Source organism: Pomacea canaliculata, linkage group LG5 (genome assembly GCF_003073045.1).
Source record: "Pomacea canaliculata isolate SZHN2017 linkage group LG5, ASM307304v1, whole genome shotgun sequence".
In the NCBI taxonomy this organism is placed as follows: domain Eukaryota; kingdom Metazoa; phylum Mollusca; class Gastropoda; order Architaenioglossa; family Ampullariidae; genus Pomacea; species Pomacea canaliculata.
In genome coordinates this window covers 32390026-32411422 of record NC_037594.1, presented here as the reverse complement: position 1 = coordinate 32411422, position 21397 = coordinate 32390026, and the positions used below count along the sequence as shown (strand labels likewise).

At 36.0% G+C, this 21397-nt stretch overlaps 1 protein-coding gene and 1 long non-coding RNA gene across 5 annotated transcripts; one reads left to right on the top strand and one right to left on the bottom strand.

The window, feature by feature from the left end:
• The first annotated feature begins 8 nt into the window (after positions 1–8).
• Positions 9–14891, top strand: LOC112563725. Of its 4 annotated transcripts, none has more exons than XR_003099105.1 (8): positions 9–109; positions 11313–11471; positions 12565–12776; positions 12883–12936; positions 13062–13182; positions 13416–13658; positions 13951–14177; positions 14514–14891. It is a non-coding gene; the product is annotated as an uncharacterized LOC112563725 (long non-coding RNA). The 4 variants fall into 4 exon arrangements; XR_003099106.1 differs by having other exon boundaries at positions 12562–12776; XR_003099104.1 differs by having other exon boundaries at positions 11914–12776.
• LOC112563723 lies at positions 11739–21299 on the bottom strand. The gene is made up of 2 exons (XM_025237990.1): positions 19270–21299; positions 11739–11848 (listed from the first exon to the last, which is right to left on the bottom strand). Exon 1 carries the CDS (start codon positions 20522–20524, stop codon positions 19271–19273), a length of 1254 nt encoding a protein of 417 aa, XP_025093775.1. The 5' UTR covers positions 20525–21299; the 3' UTR covers positions 11739–11848; position 19270.
• Positions 21300–21397: the final 98 nt, after the last annotated feature.

Below are 21397 nucleotides of genomic sequence, written 5' to 3'. Positions count from 1 at the left end.
TTCCGACAGGAGAGGTAACTCTCACAAACCTTGTGTCTCTGACAAGCTTTTCTATTTCCGTGGTGGAAGATCACATTTTTCTGTTCTCTGCTCATTATGTAACAAAGAAGTCTGTGGTCTTAATGCGTACTTATTTAAATATATATATACATGCTTATTTATAGGTAATTGTTATTAAAAAGAAATATATGTCATGGCGTTGGCACAGAAAGATCGTATTGCAGGAAGCTACTGTCAGAGACGCTTTTGATAGTCGTCAGGGGCTCGATCCGCGCTTTTGATTAAAATCGGGGCGATCGTGGCATCGAGGGCCCAGTAAATCGGCGAATTGGATGTTTGGATCTCAATTTTCGATCGTACGGACCTGGACATGATCTCTCAAACACTAGACAGGCGTTGAAAGCTGTCATTTTGTCATTTCGAATGTCCGTGATTGGCATCCTATCGCGGATAAAATATATATGCTGGCTTTTAGGCTATAACAATGTTTATGCAGGGATGGGAGTTCTCCGTCCGGGGGACGGATTTCCGTCCTGAGAAAAAATCTCAGGACGGAACTGGGACGGAAAGTAAAATTCAAAATTTTCACTGATTACGAAGGACCAGGGACTATGAATAAAAAAGCGAAAATTTCTCGTATCGTGAACGATACCATACGCTAGTGGTAATAGGCAGAGGCGGCGTTAGGACCACGCGGGGCCTGGGGCCGACCATCCGCGCGGGGCCGGGGTAATGGAGTACGTGTATCAATATATTGATATGATTCCGGAAGTACTGATTTATATCCAGTTAGATAGGCTGGATTAATTTCGCGAAATAACGCATGAATTTAGTGTTTTAATTGTTTGTAACCTTTCCCACCGTCTGTGACAGTACCGGATTTTTCTTAAAGCGAAATAATATGGTGACGATAACTTAATAAACTGCTTGTTATTATTGTCGGGTTTAATGTGAGGACATGGGTTCAATAATTTGCTTCATTAGAACTTAGAAGCGTTTTCTGATCATCAATTTTTTTTTGTCACAACTTGTTTAACACAGCTAGCAATAAGTCAGAAAGATGACCTCGGGTAAGGTGACCAGACGTTTCGGGAGCGAAAGCGAGACGCGTGCCGATGACGGTGTCGTCACCGACAAAGATCGCCGATAAATAGGGGGAGGGGGGTACTTTCCTTTGACTTTACCGAGTAGTGATGCTTTCAACGGCAGATCTGCCCACGCCACTACAGTATTCCATGTTAAATAGAAAACCGGTGTTTAAAATTTAAATTAAAATATTCCTGCCTTATCTCCCGCTCAGCCAACTTTGCGGACGTGCAGGTGAGGCGCTGTATAAATTTATTGTGCCAATAATGGTCCGGCACCTTTGTCATCTTGCGGGGCTGTTGCTCCCAAACCTTATTTCATAGACCGTGAATCTCCTTGTAAAGTTTCAGTCATTGCAAGATTGTGTCATACATTTTTTCACAAGGATTTCGTGAATTTTTGCTGTCAAAGTTGCACTTCACAATTAAAAGTCCTTTCAGTGTTTCCACCTTTAACTGTCTTTTCACTGGCGATGTTCGTATCGTCCCCAACATAAGTTTAGTCACTGATCCGTACTCAAAGAAAACGATTACTGGAAGCGAATAAAATGCCGGCAGCGGGAACCTTTAATATTATGGATGACATTGTTGAAAAAGACAGAACCAACCTTACACCTAAAAATGTTGAAGCCATTGGGTTTATTAAGTATGATTTAAGGGCCAGAGGACTGAGAGCCATACAGATGGTCCCCGGTGACCAAATGATAAAAAATGTGATTTCTGCACATGCATCATATACAGTGCATTTGGAAAGAGGCTCATCTGGCTAAAAAAAAACACAACAAAACAGGACACTGTTTGCCAGAATGCTGTCCAAAAAAGGAAGTTGGAGGACTGCATCAGCTTCCAGCCTACTAAGAAGCAGCAGTTACCTCATCCAGCAACTGAGCCATCAACACAGACAGCTAAGAGACCAACAGAAACCACACAGCCTGCCAACATAGTAACTGGGCAAATTGACATTTTGACAAATACCCCGAAAAGCCTGCTCCCAGAATGTCAGGGAGACCAATGCAAACATCAATCACTGGATTTTTAAAAAAATAAGAAGTGTTAGGTTTTGGTGGGTATTGGAGTTTTTACTTGTTTTTATTTGCCTTATCAAAATTAAATGTTGATAAGACAAAAGAGATAGGCATTGAGTTTAGGAAAATAAAATTTTGTTTTATTGTGTACCTCTTGAGACAGTTAACTCCTTTAGGTACGTAGGCTCTGTTTTTGATTGCAGGCTAAAATGGGATGTAAACATGATCAGCATGTGAACCTTCAATAGCTGAATAGTTTTTCAGTCAGCACAGCAACATTGAGCTGTTTTTATCAGTCATTCATTGAAAGTCTTTCACTTTTTTCCTTCATATGCTGGTTTTACAGTTTTCTGTCCATGATATGAACAGTTTGAACCATACTGTCCATATTTTTCTAAGATAATTGGTGTTAAGCACAGAAATTTGGATTCCTTTTTATGATCAGCAAATTGTCAGAAAAGTTTACAGCATTTTGTCCATACCAGAACATATCCTAGCAGGAGAATTTGTTATATTGAGTTCAGGCAGGCAAACATACTATGCCTATATGCAAAAGCAATAGGGACTTGAAATGGTTTACAACCTCTGCAGTCCACATGCTCAACCATAGATTATAGATTAATTGTCAGTTGTATGTGTGCATGGGTGTGTGATATAGGTGTACCTTAAGAATGTTTTATATATAACAATGCACGTTCTTATAATGCACCACTCGCCTAATATTGTAACTAGCAGTTTTTTTTAAACTTTTGTAACAAAACACACTTCCCAAGTTATAATTGCCCATTAGGGTTAATAAAGTTGGACATTTGTCATTGTTAACTACTAAAGACATTGTATGACATATGTGTGTTATGTATGTGAAAAACGTGAAACGCGTATGCAACCATGTGTCATATAACATTATATGCATATGCTCTAGTACTACATGGCTCTTGAAAAATCTTCAGTCCCAGGAAAATTTCTGGCTCCCACCCATGTTTATGTTGTAGAAGAGACATTCTGCATTAAATTCATCAATAGTTGTGGGTGTACATTTTTCATATAGTCTTTTAAAATGTTTCAAAACATCATGCCAAAAAGGGTTGTGTATTCTATTAATTAATGAATTCACAAATTCACTACCTAGAGAATGTAGTTTATCAAGTTCAGGGTACAAGTATAGTGTGGGTTCCTTTAGTACTGCCTTGTTGTAGAAAAGTCTCTTTAGCCAACTGATTTTCATTGCAGATAGGAAGTAATAAATGTTAACCATTTCCAGACCACCTTTTATGTAAGGTTGACATACACTTTTCTTACTGATTTTAGCTTGCTTTCCAGTCCATAGAAAATTAAAAAACAACTGTTCAATTTCTTTCAAAAATGTGCCCTCAGGGTCAGGTAGGTTATGGAATAGGTAAGTTAATTTTGACATGGCTAAGGTTTTTAAGACTGTTATTTTTCCAAATGGGGTAAGCTGACGCTTGCTCCACGAGCAAAGTAATTTTTTTTTTTCAATTAGTATATCATCATAATTTAAGCTTACAATACGGTCCACATCCACTGAGAACGTGATACCTAAATATTTAAAAATTCCAGGATCCTAACAGAAATTCATATCATGCAGAAACCTTATACTGCAGGTTTTTTTTTTCTGCCTATCCATATAGCTTGGGTTTTCTCATAAGTTACTTTTGGACCTGACATCTTTGCAAAGACTGAGAATTTTAACACTTTCTGTAAAAAATTTTTCACTTCCATCCAGACACAATGCTATATCATCTGCAAATTGTGATAATAAAAGTTCCCTATCTTGCACTTTGATACCTCTCACATTTTCATTTTCACGCAACATAATAGATAATATCTCTGCACATAGTAAAAACAAATATGGGGACAGGGGATCCCCCTGTCTCACACCTCTATATATACAGAACCATGAAGAGTTATGCCATTTACCAAGACACATGAGGATATGTCTGAATAGAAAGTGTGTATCCATTTTCTCAAATCAGGTCCAAAGTGTAAGAAGTTCAGTACTTTATCAATAAATGTCCAAGATATACTATCGAGCGCTTTCTCTTAAGTCCACCAACACTAGTAAACCAGGTATTTTTTTACAATTAGTGTACACCAGAAGGTCATATATCATACGCATATTGTCCCCAATGTTTCTACCTTTTTATGAAACCTTTTTGATCAGTATGAATTATTTTAGGCAATACCTTTTTTATTCTATTTGCGATACATGAGGATGCAATTTTATAAGTAACATTAAGTAAAGAGATTGGTCTCCAGTTTTTTATGTATTGTTTCAGTTTCCCTTCTTTTGGAATATAGGATATGATACCCTGTCTTTGAGTTATGGATAAACAACCTTTTCGATGTCCGTGGTTGATCGAACGTACCATGAGGATGCCAATATTTTTAAAGAAGAACTTACAAAATTCACAAGTAAATCCATCACTACCAGGGCTTTAATTATTCTTCATTAACCGTAGTGCTGTATGTGCTTCCCCATAGGTGATAGGTCCTTCCAGTAAATTAGTTTCTTCTTTATTCAATTTTACTGCATTTTCCCAATTCAACTTCTGTCATATTCTGCTGGCAGTATAACCTTTCATAAAAAACCTTTGTATCATTTACCATTTCACTGTCCTCATAAATGAGGGAATTTTCTTTTGGGGAAAATAATCTGAAAGATGTATTGTAGTTTGCAATTTTGGTGACAATCTGCTGCAGTGCCACTACCCAACAGAATACAGATTTTATTTAATAGTATACAATATTACAGAACACATAATGTGGTCATGGTCATATCATCTTCCAAAAAAACCTTGACTGCTTTAAAGCCTTGCTTTTAAATTCTTGGCCATGATATAGCTTTGGTAGCTGTCTTAGCATAAAACACCAGTTTAATCCTCCTCGATCCCTACTGCTATTTATATAGCACCTATCCCAAAACTTTTGCCATTTATATCCTGCTGTGCTAATTAATGCTTGGTATTGATAAGACTAAGTTGTTTTGTAAAGCTTATTCTCTCATAAAAAAATAGTTGAATCAATTCATATGCAAAATGCATAACTATGAATACCCTCTTGATCAATTCTCCCACATATATACACAGCATATGTACTTGTGCATTCAAAATATGCACAAGTAATACTATACCGTCATTAAATTAGTATTTAGTTTAGTTGCATCCCAGCCTGCAAGAACTCTTGGGTCCCTCATGGGACCTCTTCGGGAAGAAAGTTGGGTCCCTCTCGGGTTTTGGAGGCGGGACCCTAAGGGGACCTCTTAGGGAATTCCCACGGGTTCCCATGTTTTCCCACGAAAGACCCACCCACCTTCCCACCGATCACCCATGAGAAGTCGTGTTTTCCCATCAAACTCCCAACTCCCACTCCCCTCTTGCTGCATCCCTCACCCTTTCTCACTTTTACTTACACTGGTACACAGGCTTGCACACCATGAAGAAAACATTCAACAGCTTTTCAAAATCTCGTTTCCTCACAACCCATAAATAGTAGGCAAGAGATATCATTAAACAATTTTATTATTTACAACAAAAAAACTATTTTAACAGTTTACATTATTTAAAGCATTAAAGTTGTTTTTGAACATAAGCATTCATCCAATTATTTACATAAAAATTACAGTCAATAATTTTTTACCCCATGAAAGTTATTTTTTGAAATAATTATTTATAACATAAAGTCAAACAATTTACATAAAAGATAGAAAAATATGACACCAAAAATCGATCCATGAGTGGTGGAATCCTGTAGAAGAAAAGAAAAAAGTTACAATGTATTTACACATTTTGATTTTTGCTGTGTAAGTAGAACTAACCTCTCACATAGATGAAAGCTTAACTCTTTCTTTATGCACTCAACACAGGTGGCCGCTCACTTGTTATGCAGTATTCACATTGGCTGATGCATTGTTGTAATTTTGTTTAGGCCTATACAGCTCGTGGTTTAAAAGAAAAACTTAATAAATAAGATAGTTTAGGCCTTTATGAATACAATTATCTCCCTTACATGATGAAGGACGTATGTTTGAACGAAAGTCTCGCCGATATTCTATACTGGTGTCCAGACACTTAATCCCCAGACACTTAATCCCCAACGCTTCAACCTTAAAATGAAATTTTAACTATAAAAATTATGAAGCCAGCGAAAAATTTAATTGCAATTCAAATAATTATTTTCATATAAACATCACAACAAGTTTTACAATTAAAATACTTTAACTAATGTTGTAGATGTTCAAATGACGTTGAAGTTAATAGCATGATTTAAATATTATTAATGTATTTCAATATTTATTTTAATTGTAAAACTTATTGTGATGTTTATATGAAGATAATTATTTGAATTGCAATTAAATTTTTCGCCGGCTTCATAATTTTTATAGTTAAAATTTCATTTTAAGGATGAAGCGTTGGGGATGAAGTGTCTGGGGATTAAGTGACTGGGAACCTTCTACACTACCTGTCCTTTTCGATGGTACACATTGTGAACATCATGCATCTGAAACGTCGAATAACAAAAGAAAGAACATCCCAGAGGATATTCCTGCTTCAGATGAAGGAGAATTTGGCCACGAATGGTGCAAAAATGGTTTTCATCTGCTCCCGAATTTTTTGTTTGAAATGTGTAAAAAAAAAACATTTTCCAAACTTCACATAATATACCTAATTTTGGTTGGATTATCATAAAAGTGAGTTCACAAGCAAGATTACGGTAAAATTGTTCCACTTCTACACATTTTGATCTGTCATAATCAATTTAAATTGCTGTTCTATCTTGTTTAGTTATTTTTTAATAATTTTTTGAAAAAGGGTAAATTCATGCGTACAGGGGGGTTTGACCGCCTTTAGCCTTGTGTAAAGAAAGAGTTAAAGCTTTCATAAATCTACTAATTACTAGTGAGATTACAAGAACTTGAACAAGAGTGGAATAAAAAGATTTTTAAACGGTAATGTCTTGATGGCCATTTGTGTGTATAAGAAGTTTTGGATAATATCTGAAAGTAACCAATTAATCTTTAGTACAAAAAGTAAAGTAATAGGCCTACTGAATAAATCCACGAAGAATAAAACAATGCTCACATTAATAATTTTAACTTGACAAACTCATTTTGTAATTCCACTCACCATTAGATGGCATCACCCTTCGAATCATTCCTCAATCCATGTCTCTTGGACTGCAGCTGTGCACAAATAGAAATTGTAAGGTAGACTTAAATGCTATTGTACACAATAATAAATTTGTAAATGTAGAGAAAAATAATACTTAGATTCACTATTTTTTAAAATTGTTCGGAAACTTTGTCCTTTTAAGTTCATATTGACGTACACCTCAAAGAAATCAAAACCAAACAAAAACTACGCACCAATTAATATACTTCTCAGCTGAAATGACTGGAAACTTTTTCCCCTTTGGTTCCACTGAGCCAACTCTGAAGAAAGCAGCCGTTTTAAAATTCTCCGTGCACGAGAGGTGCTGAACCTGTTAAAAAAAATCTGTAGTTGTTTCCACCATGTAAAATACTACAATACAAATGCAAAATAAATTAATTCACTGGATTGGGTAAGTTTAAGATATAATGCTGAACCCTACTCCACTGATGAGGGATCAATGGTTGCATGATGAATATAGCTACAAACCAGACCCAGTCTCTTAAATAAACCCTAGTGGGACTTCAGAGAAAATAATGGCATTAAGTGACTCAAATCACCAAGTTAATTAAGAGTTTAATCAAAGCTATTCTTTATGAAAGTAAAACAATTTTAGTGGTCATAGTTAATAGACACACAGACTGCTCATTTTGACACCATGAAAAGCAAGTGACAGAATTATTTTATAAATAAAATCTATGCATATAAAAATACTACATTATTTTGTACTTCATAAAATGTGTATTATTTGTTAATACAAATATTACACTGACCACACATTCTTGTCAGGAGAGTTAACCTGTAAGCCGATGCTATGCCTGCCTGTTTGTTAAATGGTTTATCAAGACTGTAAAGCATAACATACATATTAACTGATATATTAGCTAAAGCTAAAGGTAACATTTAAAAAGGTGTCTAGTACTAACACATTATACTTAAATGACATACCACTTTTGTTCTAATTCCTTTCTTCATCAGCTCCTCTTTCCCCATATTTTGAAGAAGCAGGGTGACCTGATTCAGTTTGTGAACTACATTCTGTAGTGTTTTGCTCTGCTCATCAACTTTGCTGAGAACTCTGTTCAAAAATGTATTTGAAATCAAAATATTACTTTTAGTCTTAAAAGTAATGACAAAACAAAACTATGGATGCAGGTCTATTGACAATTTTTTTAATTAACAGAAAATGTTTAGATGGATATAATAAGGATGTGCATGTACACCATTAAAAACACAAAACCTGTGCTTGTATAGTGATCCTCATGAAATCATAGAGGGAGACAAAATAAACTTACTGGTAAAATTCACTGAGCCAGACCTACAGTCAGTGTGATCTGCAATTAAAGATTGTTATAATTAGTTCTTTTTGTAAATCATGTAAAATAAAATGAAAAAATGGCATGCAGCATTTTAAGAGAATAGAAAATATATGTGATCAGATAAGTGATTGTTAGAAAAATGACAGACTTTGACAAAGTTCATTGCATAGCTTTGGATTTCATACATTTTGTTTTAATTTCAAAGTGTATAAGTACAAAAATAAAATTCTTTCTTTTGCTTTGCAATAATTTTCCAAAATTTTAGTTGTTCAGAAAGCAATGTGATTGTCTTGTTGCTTTCCCCTAGAATGCACCAAGACGTTTGGTAATCGCAGCACCACTGTTATTGAGAAAGCAGACGACGAATTTCAAGCATGACTCAATGAGTTCATGTCATAGATTTCAACTTCGAAGTTAATCATCAATGATACGAGAGATTGTGTGTGTGTAGTGTGCTTTACCTCTTGACTAGTTGATTTGAACCCATCATGCACTGTCATCTTGCTTCCGCCAATCGTATTCGCGCTCAACATTTCATTTCTGTAATTAGTAAATACGTGCAATTAGTAGGCAAGAGATACGATTAAACAATTTGATTATTTACAACAAGAAGGATATGGTTAAACATTTAAATTATTTACAGCACATATAGAAGACAGCGTCATGTAAAAAGCGAGTTGCCAGTGGATGTATGTGTGAGACCTGCCGGGTACAACACGTGAAACATTTCACAAAAAGCACTACAATACTTATATATGATCATAAATTATTCATGACTATCCACTGTTATAAAGTATATTGTTTTAATGGCATCTTTCACTTAACTTTATTAAGACTTACTTCAGAAATCGGCGGTGTTTCACTTGAAGATGGACGTACAGTTCAAAATGTCCGCGTGCAGGTCAAAGTAAAACCGGACGATGTGACCTTCCTATGACCCGTACACGCGGCGAGGGGTTTGGAAAACAGCGGGTGAAAGGATGCGACACGATCACGTGGCTACCAAATCGAGAGCGGCTGAAGAAAAAAAGCGCGATGGACGCGTCCGTTTAGGATCGAATTACACGCTTCCCATCCCAAAGTCTCACTTCCCTATCGGGGCCGTTCAAATGCCCAAAGCCCTTGCACGCTGGGATGTTGCTGTTATATTAGACAAATTTTAAACTACATGAAAGGCTCAAAATTTTAAACTGTGTCCCTTTACCTACAGAACTTGTACACTTTACTATGCATTCAGTATACTGTCCAGTTCAAAGAATAATTACAGTTGACTGCATAACCTGTATAAACATCTATGATTAGCTTAGAAATAATGTAAGTATGATTATAGTATGCTTGCAAAAAATATTACTAAAATTACTTTCTTTACATCTTGATAACAGGGATTTGGATAAATATTTATATTAGAACTACATTTTGTTTTCACTTCTTGTCTATATAAATACACTAAGAGTACAATGCTCTACAATACATAAAAGTATGTGTGCACAGGTTTCTTCATTAAAACATAATTCCCTAAATGATAAATGAAAGTAATACTCGCCACACAGGAAGAATCTTAGACCCTTTTATGTGTATAATAAGCAGCAAGAAAATGTCTCATATTGACCAACATATGTTCTTGTAAAACTCTCTTGTTAAACATTGAATAGATTTGAACAGTCATGAGATCCTTTTTGAAGACTGGAAGAAACTTGAAAGGGACTGTGTAAATAATTCTATCGCAGTGTTCTTTGTATCAGCACAAGTCCCAAATAGGCAAAATTAGGAAATATTTTATATTGAATGGGGATAATCCACAATGTAATTAATGTACACAAGGTACATTCTTTTATTAACAAAAGAACTGTCACCTAGCAGGGGCGACAAGTTCCAGACGATAGTATGTCTGTTGCCACAGGCCAAAGTGATGATCAGCACATGCCCATCCATTGTAGACATATTCTCTTCGAGCAAAGAGGTGCATGAGACTGAATGTGCATGAACTGGATCTGTAATGTCCTTCACCTTGTCGTGCTTATCAATAAACAAACATGGAATTGCTGATGAATTGTTTTCTTGTATGGGTACATTATATATTCCACTATCTTTATGATCTTTCACCGCTGAAGAAATGAACAAGTAGAACTGACACAAAAGTAAAGTATTGAAATTTCATTGACCATTTGACGGAGATCCAACTACCATGATAATGTATCTTTACTCCTAACTGTGTGTGTTAATGTCTGAGTGAGTATGTATCCTTTCATCCGCATCCCCAGTGTTGTTAAGATCTGATTTCATGTTTGTCAAATTATTGTGGAGTGAACTGAGTCTTTTAGTGCTGGAAATGGATATAGCTTGTGTCTGGTTAATTGTTATCATTGTGAAGTCATTCAAATCAGCATTGCAGAAGACTTGTAAACTGAGTCAGATAGTAAAAGTTGAATATTTCAAGAACTATGTTTGACGTTCTCAGGCTATTCAAGACCAGTACATGCGCATGTCCACTTACATACGCACACACTTGTATTAGTTCTCAGAACTATTTGTACAGATGTTTTCTAGTTTCAAAGTAGCAGTTTATTATGTGAAGACTTTAAAAAAACAAATAAAATAATGAAAGTCTCAGAAGGAAATCAAGAAAAGTTTATGGCTTTTAAAAAAAATTTTGGGCTGTTAACATCCAGACATATAACGATGCCTAGGCAGTGCTTTCTCTACCCCTAAATATAGTCCGATCTCTAGGACTTGGTAAACTGCAGACAAAGAAACGCCATGAAATATCACTTCATGCAGCACAGGCTACATCGGGTGTCTTTAAGGAGTAATATGACAGAGACAAGAGCGGAAATCTCAACTCCCTGGAACTGAGAGGTGCCCTCCACAGTGTTGGTAAGAGCTTGTTGTTTCCATAAGTTAAATTTGTTTACAATTAAATGTTCATAATCATTAAACACACACGCACTTAATGCTTTTGATTGGTTTCTTTTTTATCTCCTGTATTAAAATAAGAATCTTTGTGGCATTTTAATCAGGATTCATCTTATTATTTTCCATTACAGTCCCATATAAACACAATAATGTTTATTTTGTTATATATTCATATTATAAACATTTACAGGCTTCCGTCTGAACAACAAGACGTTACGATGCGCATAGGGAATTCGGAGCTGTCAGAATTTCCTCCAATAACTTGTGATTACGATTTATCTGGCGATATTTCATCAGCTGTTAGCATCCACTCGCGATCGGTTTCAGCTTCGCAATACCTAGATCAGGATCAAAACGAAACAGATGTAATGGAATGGAATTCGATCTTTTCTTGATTATTTAGATCAGGAAGATCAAAGTGAAACAGACAGCGACACTGAATTATTACAGAATACCAAGCGCATATCAGAAAACGATTTGTATCAGGATTTAGCACTGGGCAAGCCAATGTAACATTACACTTAGTGCTTTGTCTCGTTTACTGAGTATTCTACGTAATTACCATCCATCTCTCCCCAAGCATCCCAGAACACTGTTGAAAACCCCCCAAAAGTTAAACATTAGATCTGTAGAAAATAGTTCTCGATATTATTTTCACTTTGGACTTAAAGAATCTCTGTCTAAATCTAGTCTGGTTGGATTATTATAAAAGTACGTTCTTAAGAAAGATTAAAGTAAGACTGTTCCACTTAACACATTTTGATCTGTCATTATCAATTTGAATTGTTCTTCTATCTTGTCCAGTTACTTTTTAATAATTTCTTGAAAAGGGGGTAAATTCATGGGTACAGGGCCGGGCCTTTAGGAGGGAAAGAAATGTACTGGGCTGTGCTGTGTTTAACACCTGCATTTGAACTATCAGTGCAAATATATATGCTGTACACATACATATTTTATTTATGCTTGCTTTACACATTTAACAGTGATGTTTACAAAGAGATAGGCTTTGCATATTTAGGATAAAATGTCTACAAACTGCATGTTGTTTCAGCAGATGGCCTTAAGCTTATTCCATGTTGAGTTTTTGGAAGAAGCAGAATGCTTAAAGGGGCCAGTAGCTGTAATTCCAGACAGTTGGCTGCTAGCATTTTTAAAGATTCCAGTGGTCGCAGGATGTGCAACTGGCCACCAAAATCTGCAAGCTTCATTATTAAACATCAGATTCCTCATGGCCCATGCATCCAGTTCGCCTGCACAAGTCATTAAGTAAGTGCAATTTTTTAATTCATAATTAATTTATACCAGAAAGAAAATTTATGAAGCGTGTGAGCATTAATTGTCAAAATGACTCCTTTACCATTATGTACTGCAGGACAAAGGAAGGAGATAAAAAGATGATATCTGGACTGTTGGAACACTGTAACAGGTACTGTAACTTTGGTTGTTATGCTGCACTATAAAAGTGTAGTATTGTTAAAGGGAAATTTATGATATACTTTTGGTCTGGATTGGTGAAATTTAATTTGGCTACTTTTTAATATTTCCATGAAGGTAACTGCCAAGCAGCTAGCCAAATCTGCGAGACACTGAAAGAAATGTCGGAGGTGGAGAATGATGACACAAATACTCCCAATCAAACAAAAAGGCCACGAATAACTCCAATTAGATTTTGGTCTGTTTTCATTTTCTCTTCTTAATTTTAGGGATCTTTTTGGACATTGTAAGGACACAAGGCTGTGTCACTTTCCTGGTAAAATAGCATATTTAAAGTGATAAACAAATTTTGTCCAATAATAATAAAATGTTCTTTTAAAAAGATATAGTTTTTAAACAACATATCAACAGCTTATAGTTTTAAATTTACTGAGCTAAATAAGTTTATGCAAATATATTCATTTGACACAGGGATGCACGGCTAACAGACAGCGAAGGAGAGAAGAATTCCGAGGAATCACTATGTGATGACCATTCAATGCAGCAGTGTCCACCACTCTCTGCCATACTGTCTGCCGCCAGTAGTTGTCAGCCCTAGGGTGTCCCCAAGTAGCAGCTATCGACAAAGTACTATTTCACCTTTGCCTTCACATCTCCAACACTCATTCTCAGGTTTTCATCCTGCCAGCATAGGGACCCACAACCCCTTGGAAGGTAATTTGAAGTCATTTTGTTTATAATCATTTTAAAAGTTTGTTTTTTCTTACCCTCGGCCAAGACTTATTAACAGTGATTTTGTGAAATATAGCCAGAAGTGGAAAATCCCAGCCTTCTTTTGCCATAGTGAAAAAAAATTGAAATAAATATGGATCAGATATCAAATAGATATATGACAAATAGGAAAAGCAACCAAGAGTAGTTATATTTTCCAAGCATTGTGAATTATAGTGAAGCCAGCAAAGTTCACATCTTATATGTTTTCTGCTATTGTGTTCGTTGGTTCCAGCTCAACTGGAGAAACTTGGGACAGCAGCAACTGTCTCTTCTGGAAGAGATGAGAGATGATATAAAAGATGTGAAAAGGAGGCTTCAAGAATGGAGAAACAACACCAGGAAAAGGAGGTGACAGGAGGAAAACTGCCAGAGGGGTTCCATTTTCTCTTACAATCTTCAGAGGATGTTGACCGTCTGGAGTGGGATTGGAAGACTGACCCAGGAAAACGGACACACTCGGTATGTGCTGTATTCTGATTTGTTAGTAGGAGGAGTCAAATCTATTTTTGCTATTCCCTTTAAAGGTTTTTATAACATTTAATTTTATAGAACAAATGACATGTCTGCAGTACTAAAAAGTAACAAAGGCATTGTTATGTTGGCATGGATTACAGCTGATAATAAATTTTCTGTAACAACTTCAGCTTGGTCACAGACAAAAATGGGAAACTTCCTTTATGGTTTTCATCCATATTTTGGTTTTATAATACTAGTTCTCATAACATGTATCATGATACTGCCCACAGCAACTTTTATTTTAAAAAGTGATGTATGCTTATTATTGTCTGTTTCCAGGAATGCCATTTGACGATGGGTGGAATATTCACTTTAAAGCACTTGGTGAGGAGCATACTATCTGTGCTATTGTCAACTGACTCAGCCCGGTGTTACAACTTCAATGGTCTGAAAGAGAAGAAGGGACTCAAGAACCACTCCTTTATTTTACAAACAGTTCAGGGTAAGGATTTAAATATTTGACTGTGTTTTCATGAGATTACAAAAAACATTACAGGGAGACAACTCTAGCCTGGCGAACTTTTCCTACCTCATTTCATTGTGATCCAATTACATTGGAAAATTAAAAATATGGACATGTGTTTATGCAGTGTCTAGTCCTTTAATCAGCTGGTTAACACTGTGTAGAAAGGAATGAACACAACAATTGATAGACATCTTTACATTTCGCATGTATTGGGATTTTTTTAAAAAATCAGTTTGCCTGCCTAAAGAAATTTTAATGCAGTTCCACTTGTAGTTCCTTTCTGATTATAACGCTTAAAATTATGGAACTTTTTTTTTTTTTATTATGAATTACATCAACAAAAATAAACATAACAATGAAGGTGGGTCTTAAAACAAGACATAAACATTTCCCATGCCATTGAGTATACAACTATTACAATTACCACTGACATTCCCTAGAGACTACACATCCTAATCCCTACTAATTTCACTTAAAAAAAAAAAACAAAAAAAAACATAACATCAGCTTTACACAATTCTTAAATTTGTATACCTTTTAGAGGGAAAAAGTTATTATTACAGTGCTATATATGTGGTTCCGTCATTGACTGAATCTATGATGTCACACCCACCTGTATTTCACAAATAAGAAATTTTTTTTTTCCTTTCTCTTTCTCCTTTTTCCCTTTTCTTCCCCTTTCTCTCTCCCCTTTTTTTTCTTTTTAAATATATGATATGTATTGTCTATTTATCATTTGTACATAGCAATAGAGATAGAAGAAAATAGAGTAGAATATGTGTGTGAGTGAGGGTGTGAGTGCATGTGTATGTGTTTAAAACATGTCAGTTTGGCATCATGCACAATCTATACCATAAGTGTAATCTACTAAGGAAAAAGGGGAATAATTGTATAATTTGATAAAAAAAAACCAAAAACCATCAATAGCACCTAGTAGCACAAGTTTCAAAATAGCAATGCTTTGTCTTGACAAATATAAGGACAAGAAATGAAAGTAGACAAATATTCTGAAATCTTAATACAAACTTACACATGATCCTCATCATACGAATAATCACTTGCACCTCTTCATGCTTGAAATATGTTAACAAATAAAGCAATGGAAATGATGATAATGATGTTATGAAAACTTACATAAAAGGTAATGATCTTGACTTATTGTAATGTACATGTGTTTAGAAGATTAAGTAACAAAAACTAAATTAGTAAACATTAAATAGTATTACACATTATGCACATTTAAAAAAACCAACAAAACTATGGATTGTCACAAAACACAAACACAAAAGAGAAAAGAAAAAAAAAAAAAAAAAAAAAAAAAAAAGGGAGGAAGAGGAATGTGGAAAAGAACAGGATTCGCAGGCTCCTCATTAGACCACAATGTAAATGCATTCTCACTTAAAAAAAAGAAAAAACAAAAAAAAACAACACGCAGACAGAAACATTCAATGTGTGAAGAAAAGCTGCTTATATGGTATCCATTTTAGTGAAAAACATTCTGGCTTACTATTTATTGTGTAGTAATATTTTTCTACATGATATCTTTTCTTTATTTCCAATACAAATGAGTTCACACTTAGATGAATATTGAAACATTTGCACCGGTAGATATAAAACTTTGCCATAATTAGAATAAGGCTGAATATCTTATCTGTCATAAGCTCATTTTGGACTCCAAATAGTATTAGCTGTTTCTTTACTTCTATCTGCTCACAATGAGCACACTTTTCTTTTAACTTAGTAAAGAGATCCTTCCAAATTTTTTTAACAATAATACCATCAAAAAACAAGTGTTCTATAGATTCCCTTGACTGATTGCAGAAGCTGCAAAGATCTGAATCTCTTAGTTTTATTTGATATAATAGTGTGTTTGTAGCTAAAACACGATGCAGAATACGATATTGAAACACTGAAGTTTGTATCCATTGTAACAATAAAAGGGTGAGCAAATATTTGTTTCCCACTGAAGGTCTGGAAAAACTTTTTTCCCATTTTCTAATGCATGTAGGAGGCGTCTGTGGACACAACAGTTTATTATATATACCTTTTGTGCCTTTTTTATGCTTGATTATGGCTAACAGTGGTGCATAGCATGTAGTATTTCTGTCTGATTGTTTCCATAAATGACCAATCTTTCTTTTATATTTGACAATGGCCATGATTCTACTGTAATACTCGAGAAAGTTTATATTTTTGCCATGTATTTGTTGGAATATTTCAAATTTCATAGGTATTCCATTTTTATTTTTATTATTGCCCTTCGCTCCTCCTGGTGCATAGGCCATCGACGACACTTTACTGTTGTCGATGTTTTAGTAGCAAGGATTTGTTTTTACGGGGTGGGGGTGCTGGCCCCACGCCCAACCCTCCTCCTTTTTCAGCCGGGTTTGGGACCGTCCTTGGCGGAGAGCAGCCGGCCCTGTAAACAGGTGCCACGTGCAGAGAAAGAACAGCATGCCCGAGACGAGAAATGAACTCAGGGCAGCCAACCTTCACTGTATTGGTGACAGGCGCTAACAGCGCTAACCGTTGCGCCACCGGGCCGCTTAGGTATTCCATTATTATCAAGTAAATCCCCAATTTTCATAATATTACAGTTTAACCATTTTTCTACTGTTTTTTGTGTATCATTTTTGGACAGAAAAGTATTAAAAAATAATGGTTCATGCAGAAATTCTGTAAGTGACAAGGGGGTAAATCTAATGCAAAAGTCTGAAAAAATAGCGAATACATCTTTCCAAAACACATTTGTTTCATCAATGTTTTCCAGAAAGTATCCTCCATACTGTTGAAAATTTAAAATCTGTGGATGAATTGAATTCAAAAGGTACTTCCAGTCTACATTTGATGTACAAATCTTCCTTATCCATGTCAGCTTGAGTGCATTATGAAAAGCATTGATATCCACTAAGTACAAGTTTTAAATTTGCATATTTTTTTAAAATGGTTGTAGTTAATACCAGAATCTGCAATCCAGCCTGGAACCGTTTATATTTAATCTCGTGGATTTTATTTATTATAAGAAATGTCTGTTGAAGCTTAAATCACTCCCTTTTGAAAGCAATTCAGTTCGTGCTAATCATTTGATATATTGTAATAGATCTTTGAACCTTTTCTTTGGGAAGAATCAGAGTAATGTAAAACTGCAATTTAATTTTAATGGTTTTGTCAGTGGATACTTGTTTTTGCTTCTTCTACAACTCATAATCAAATAACGAGTGTTGCATTAACATGTCATGAGGAAACATTTTTTATGCATTTAAATGGGACAATGCTTCACAACTGTTGTATATTTAAAATTATTTTTTTAATGACCTTGCTTTTTATCCTTATTTTCAAAGACATTTTAACTTCAATAAACGTCAGTAAAAGATAAATCATGTTTGTTTGTTTTTTTGTGTGTAACATTTTGCACTTTTTGTGCACTTTTTTGCTGCTTAATTAATGTAATCATGGCAAAACACTCCTTATCAATCCATTTGTTTGGCATTTATAAGGTTAAATCACTCCCTTTTGAAAGGAAAAGAATACCTGAAGCAAGACAACAGATCGCGAAATTGCAGGCAGCCAAAAAAGCCAAAGAAAGTTTCAATTCTTCTTCATCTGCAGGTGTATACATCAATTTGGTTAGCTGGTGCTCGGGATCGAGAGAATAGCAGAAGGGAAGGGGCTGAGCACAGCCTGTACAAGTCAGTAAATTGTTATGGGGTGGACGACAAGTAAAACTGTACAACTTTACCTGCAGAAAAAAAAAGACTGTTAGGTTTCACGAGATTTTTTTTTATCAGCTATTTATAAAAAGTACAAGTTTTAAATTTGCATATTTTTTTTAAATGGTTGTAGTTAATACCAGAATCTGCAATCCAGCCTGGAACCGTTTATATTTAATCTCGTGGATTTTATTTATTATAAGAAATGTCTGTTGAAGCTTAAATCACTCCCTTTTGAAAGCAATTCAGTTCGTGCTAATCATTTGATATATTGTAATAGATCTTTGAACCTTTTCTTTAGGAAGAATCAGAGTAATGTAAAACTGCAATTTAATTTTAATGGTTTTGTCAGTGGATACTTGTTTTTGCTTCTTCTACAACTCATAATCAAATAACGAGTGTTGCATTAACAGAGGCGGCGTTAGGCATACGCGGGGCCTGGGGTCGACCATCCGCGCGGGGCCGGGGTCATCGAGTACGTGTATCAACATCCCTATTGATATGATGCCGGAAGCACTGATTAATATACAGTTAGATAGGTTGGATCCATTTCGCGAAATAACCACGAATTTAGTGTTTTAATTGTTCGTAACCTTTCCCACCGTTTGTGACAGTAGCGGTTTTTTCTTAAAGCGAAATAATATGATGAAGATAACTTAATAAACTGCTTGTTATTATTGTCGGGCTTAACGTGAAGACATGGGTTCAATAATTTGCTTAATTAGAACCTAGAAGCGTTTTCTGAACGTAATTTTTTGTCACAACTTGTTTAACACAGCTAGCAATAAGTCAATACGTACGAGACATGCAATAAAGAGATGACGACTAGGCTGTATATGGACATAGCAAAAAGTTTTACCTTAATGTTTATTTATAAAATCCACTTTTCTTGCCTTCCGTGTGGAAAATTCGTTAATGAGGTCTTCGTATTCCAAATTGGAAGCGATGTCTTTTTCTATTGAGAGAATCGCCAGGCCGCAAAGCCTGTCCTGAGACATGGTTGACCTCAAATAGTTTTTGACCAACTTCAATTTGGAGAAGCTTCTTTCGGCGCTTGCGACTGTGACTGGAACTGTTAGCAAGATTCTGTACGCTATTGCCGTGTTTGGAAATGAATCCCGACTGCTCCAAAGGTACTGAAGGCACTGCATGGCTGACTTTACACCTTCGGGCAAAATTTCCCGAAAAATCTTGAGTTCTGAACACAAATCTGCACCGTCTAAATCACGTGAACTCTCCGAGCGCAACGCTATGTCAAGGTCCATGCAACATTTTAACAAGTCTTCATCATTCAATTGTCGCATGGTGTTTATGTTGTACAGAAATCCGAAGAGTGTCTCATATTGTTTTAGTTGCTCAAACTGTATATTCATGGCCATTATTGCTTGCTCCATTATGCACAAGAAATATTCCGTTCTAAACACATGTTCACCTGAAGAAGTTCTTTCATCCGTACTCTCGTAGTCAAATTGTCTCTTTTTTCGTCGGTTTCTTTTCTGCTTAAATACTTGTTCCACATCCATTTCGCTTGCAATTTCTTTTGCAGTAATCATAGCAGAATGAAAACCAGTGTCCCGATACTTTGTTAAGTATGTCACGAGTCCTTTAATTTGCTGTATTGCTACATCCAATTGCATGTCGGCAGATTGTAGCGATTTGCTCACAGTATTAACAGCAAACAAAATGTCATACCATATGATCGTGGCAAGGATGAACTCAAAATTTCCCACCTCAAAATTTGCAAGAGATTCGGCTTCGGTTTTTACCATAGGGTCCCTGGACTCGTCCGCTACAGTGAAAAGGGCCTCCCTTATTTCGCTCATTTGATACCGCAATGCTTTTACACTCTGTAAACGGCATTCCCATCTTGTGTCCGACAGTGATTTTGCTGTGTTATAAGGAACAGCATCTTCCAAAATCTTCCATCTTCCTGGTGAAGCGGCAAATATCACATAAATTCTTTGCAGAACCCCCAAAAATGTCACTGCTTGTGAGCTGCTCTTGGCCATATCTCCCAACACAAGATTGAGATTGTGGCAGGCACAGGGTGTGAAAAATGCCCGACTATTCTCGCGAAGAATATGGGCTTGCACTCCTTGATGTTTCCCTTTCATATTAGCTCCGTTATCGTATCCCTGTCCTCGACAGTCATCGATATTTAAGCCAAATACATGTTCCCAATGACCCGGATCGTAGATATCTTTTAAGATCTGGATATGTGGGTATGAATTATTTCCTGCATCAATGTTTTCAGAATATAGCCGCTTCTGTCGTCACTAACTGCTAAGTTTGGGGAGTTCGCAGCTGACGATGAAAAATCACTCAAAGATTCATTGTCACCATCATCACTACAATCATTGTCATTTTTCGCACTGCCTTCCTTCTTTGAAAAGCACATGTACTTGTCCAACGCTCCAGTTTGACTTTTAACAAATTCTTCTCTTAACTTGCGTTTCTGCGCTTTTGATGAACCTGATTCATACTTGCGAAATCTATCTCGGGGCCTTCCACTCATGGCGTCGATGCGAAATGGTGAAATCACCTTGAAACACTGTTAATGAATGTTTCCGCGTGCACCACTATCGAGACACTAGTTGAACGCACGGTTTCAATGTCTAGACTCTAGGCAATGGTTCTCTACCCCTAAAAAGCGTCCACCTGACCACGTGTATGTGCCTGGACTGGGACAGGCTCGACTCTGTGTCGATGGGAGAGCAGTGGTCGCTCTCTGCCGGGTTGGCATGCGTGAGAGGTGGGAATGGGGGTAAGGTGACCACACCACTAAGACTGAAAGGACCAAACACCTAGCGCAAAACAATTCCACTCGCTTCCATTCGCAGAAGATTAAAGGTTTTTGTATCAAGCAACAGGATCTTTCCTGTTTTAGGTGTCTTGATCATGTCAGGAGATAACACAGAAACGAACGTTGTTATCACATTGTTATCCATTACAAACTACGTTCAGCACATCTCCAACATACATATCCT

Bases quoted from the DNA above. Each gene is read 5' to 3' on its own strand.
- LOC112563723 (XM_025237990.1), bottom strand. From the start codon at position 20,524: ATGAAAGGGAAACATCAAGGAGTGCAAGCCCATATTCTTCGCGAGAAT.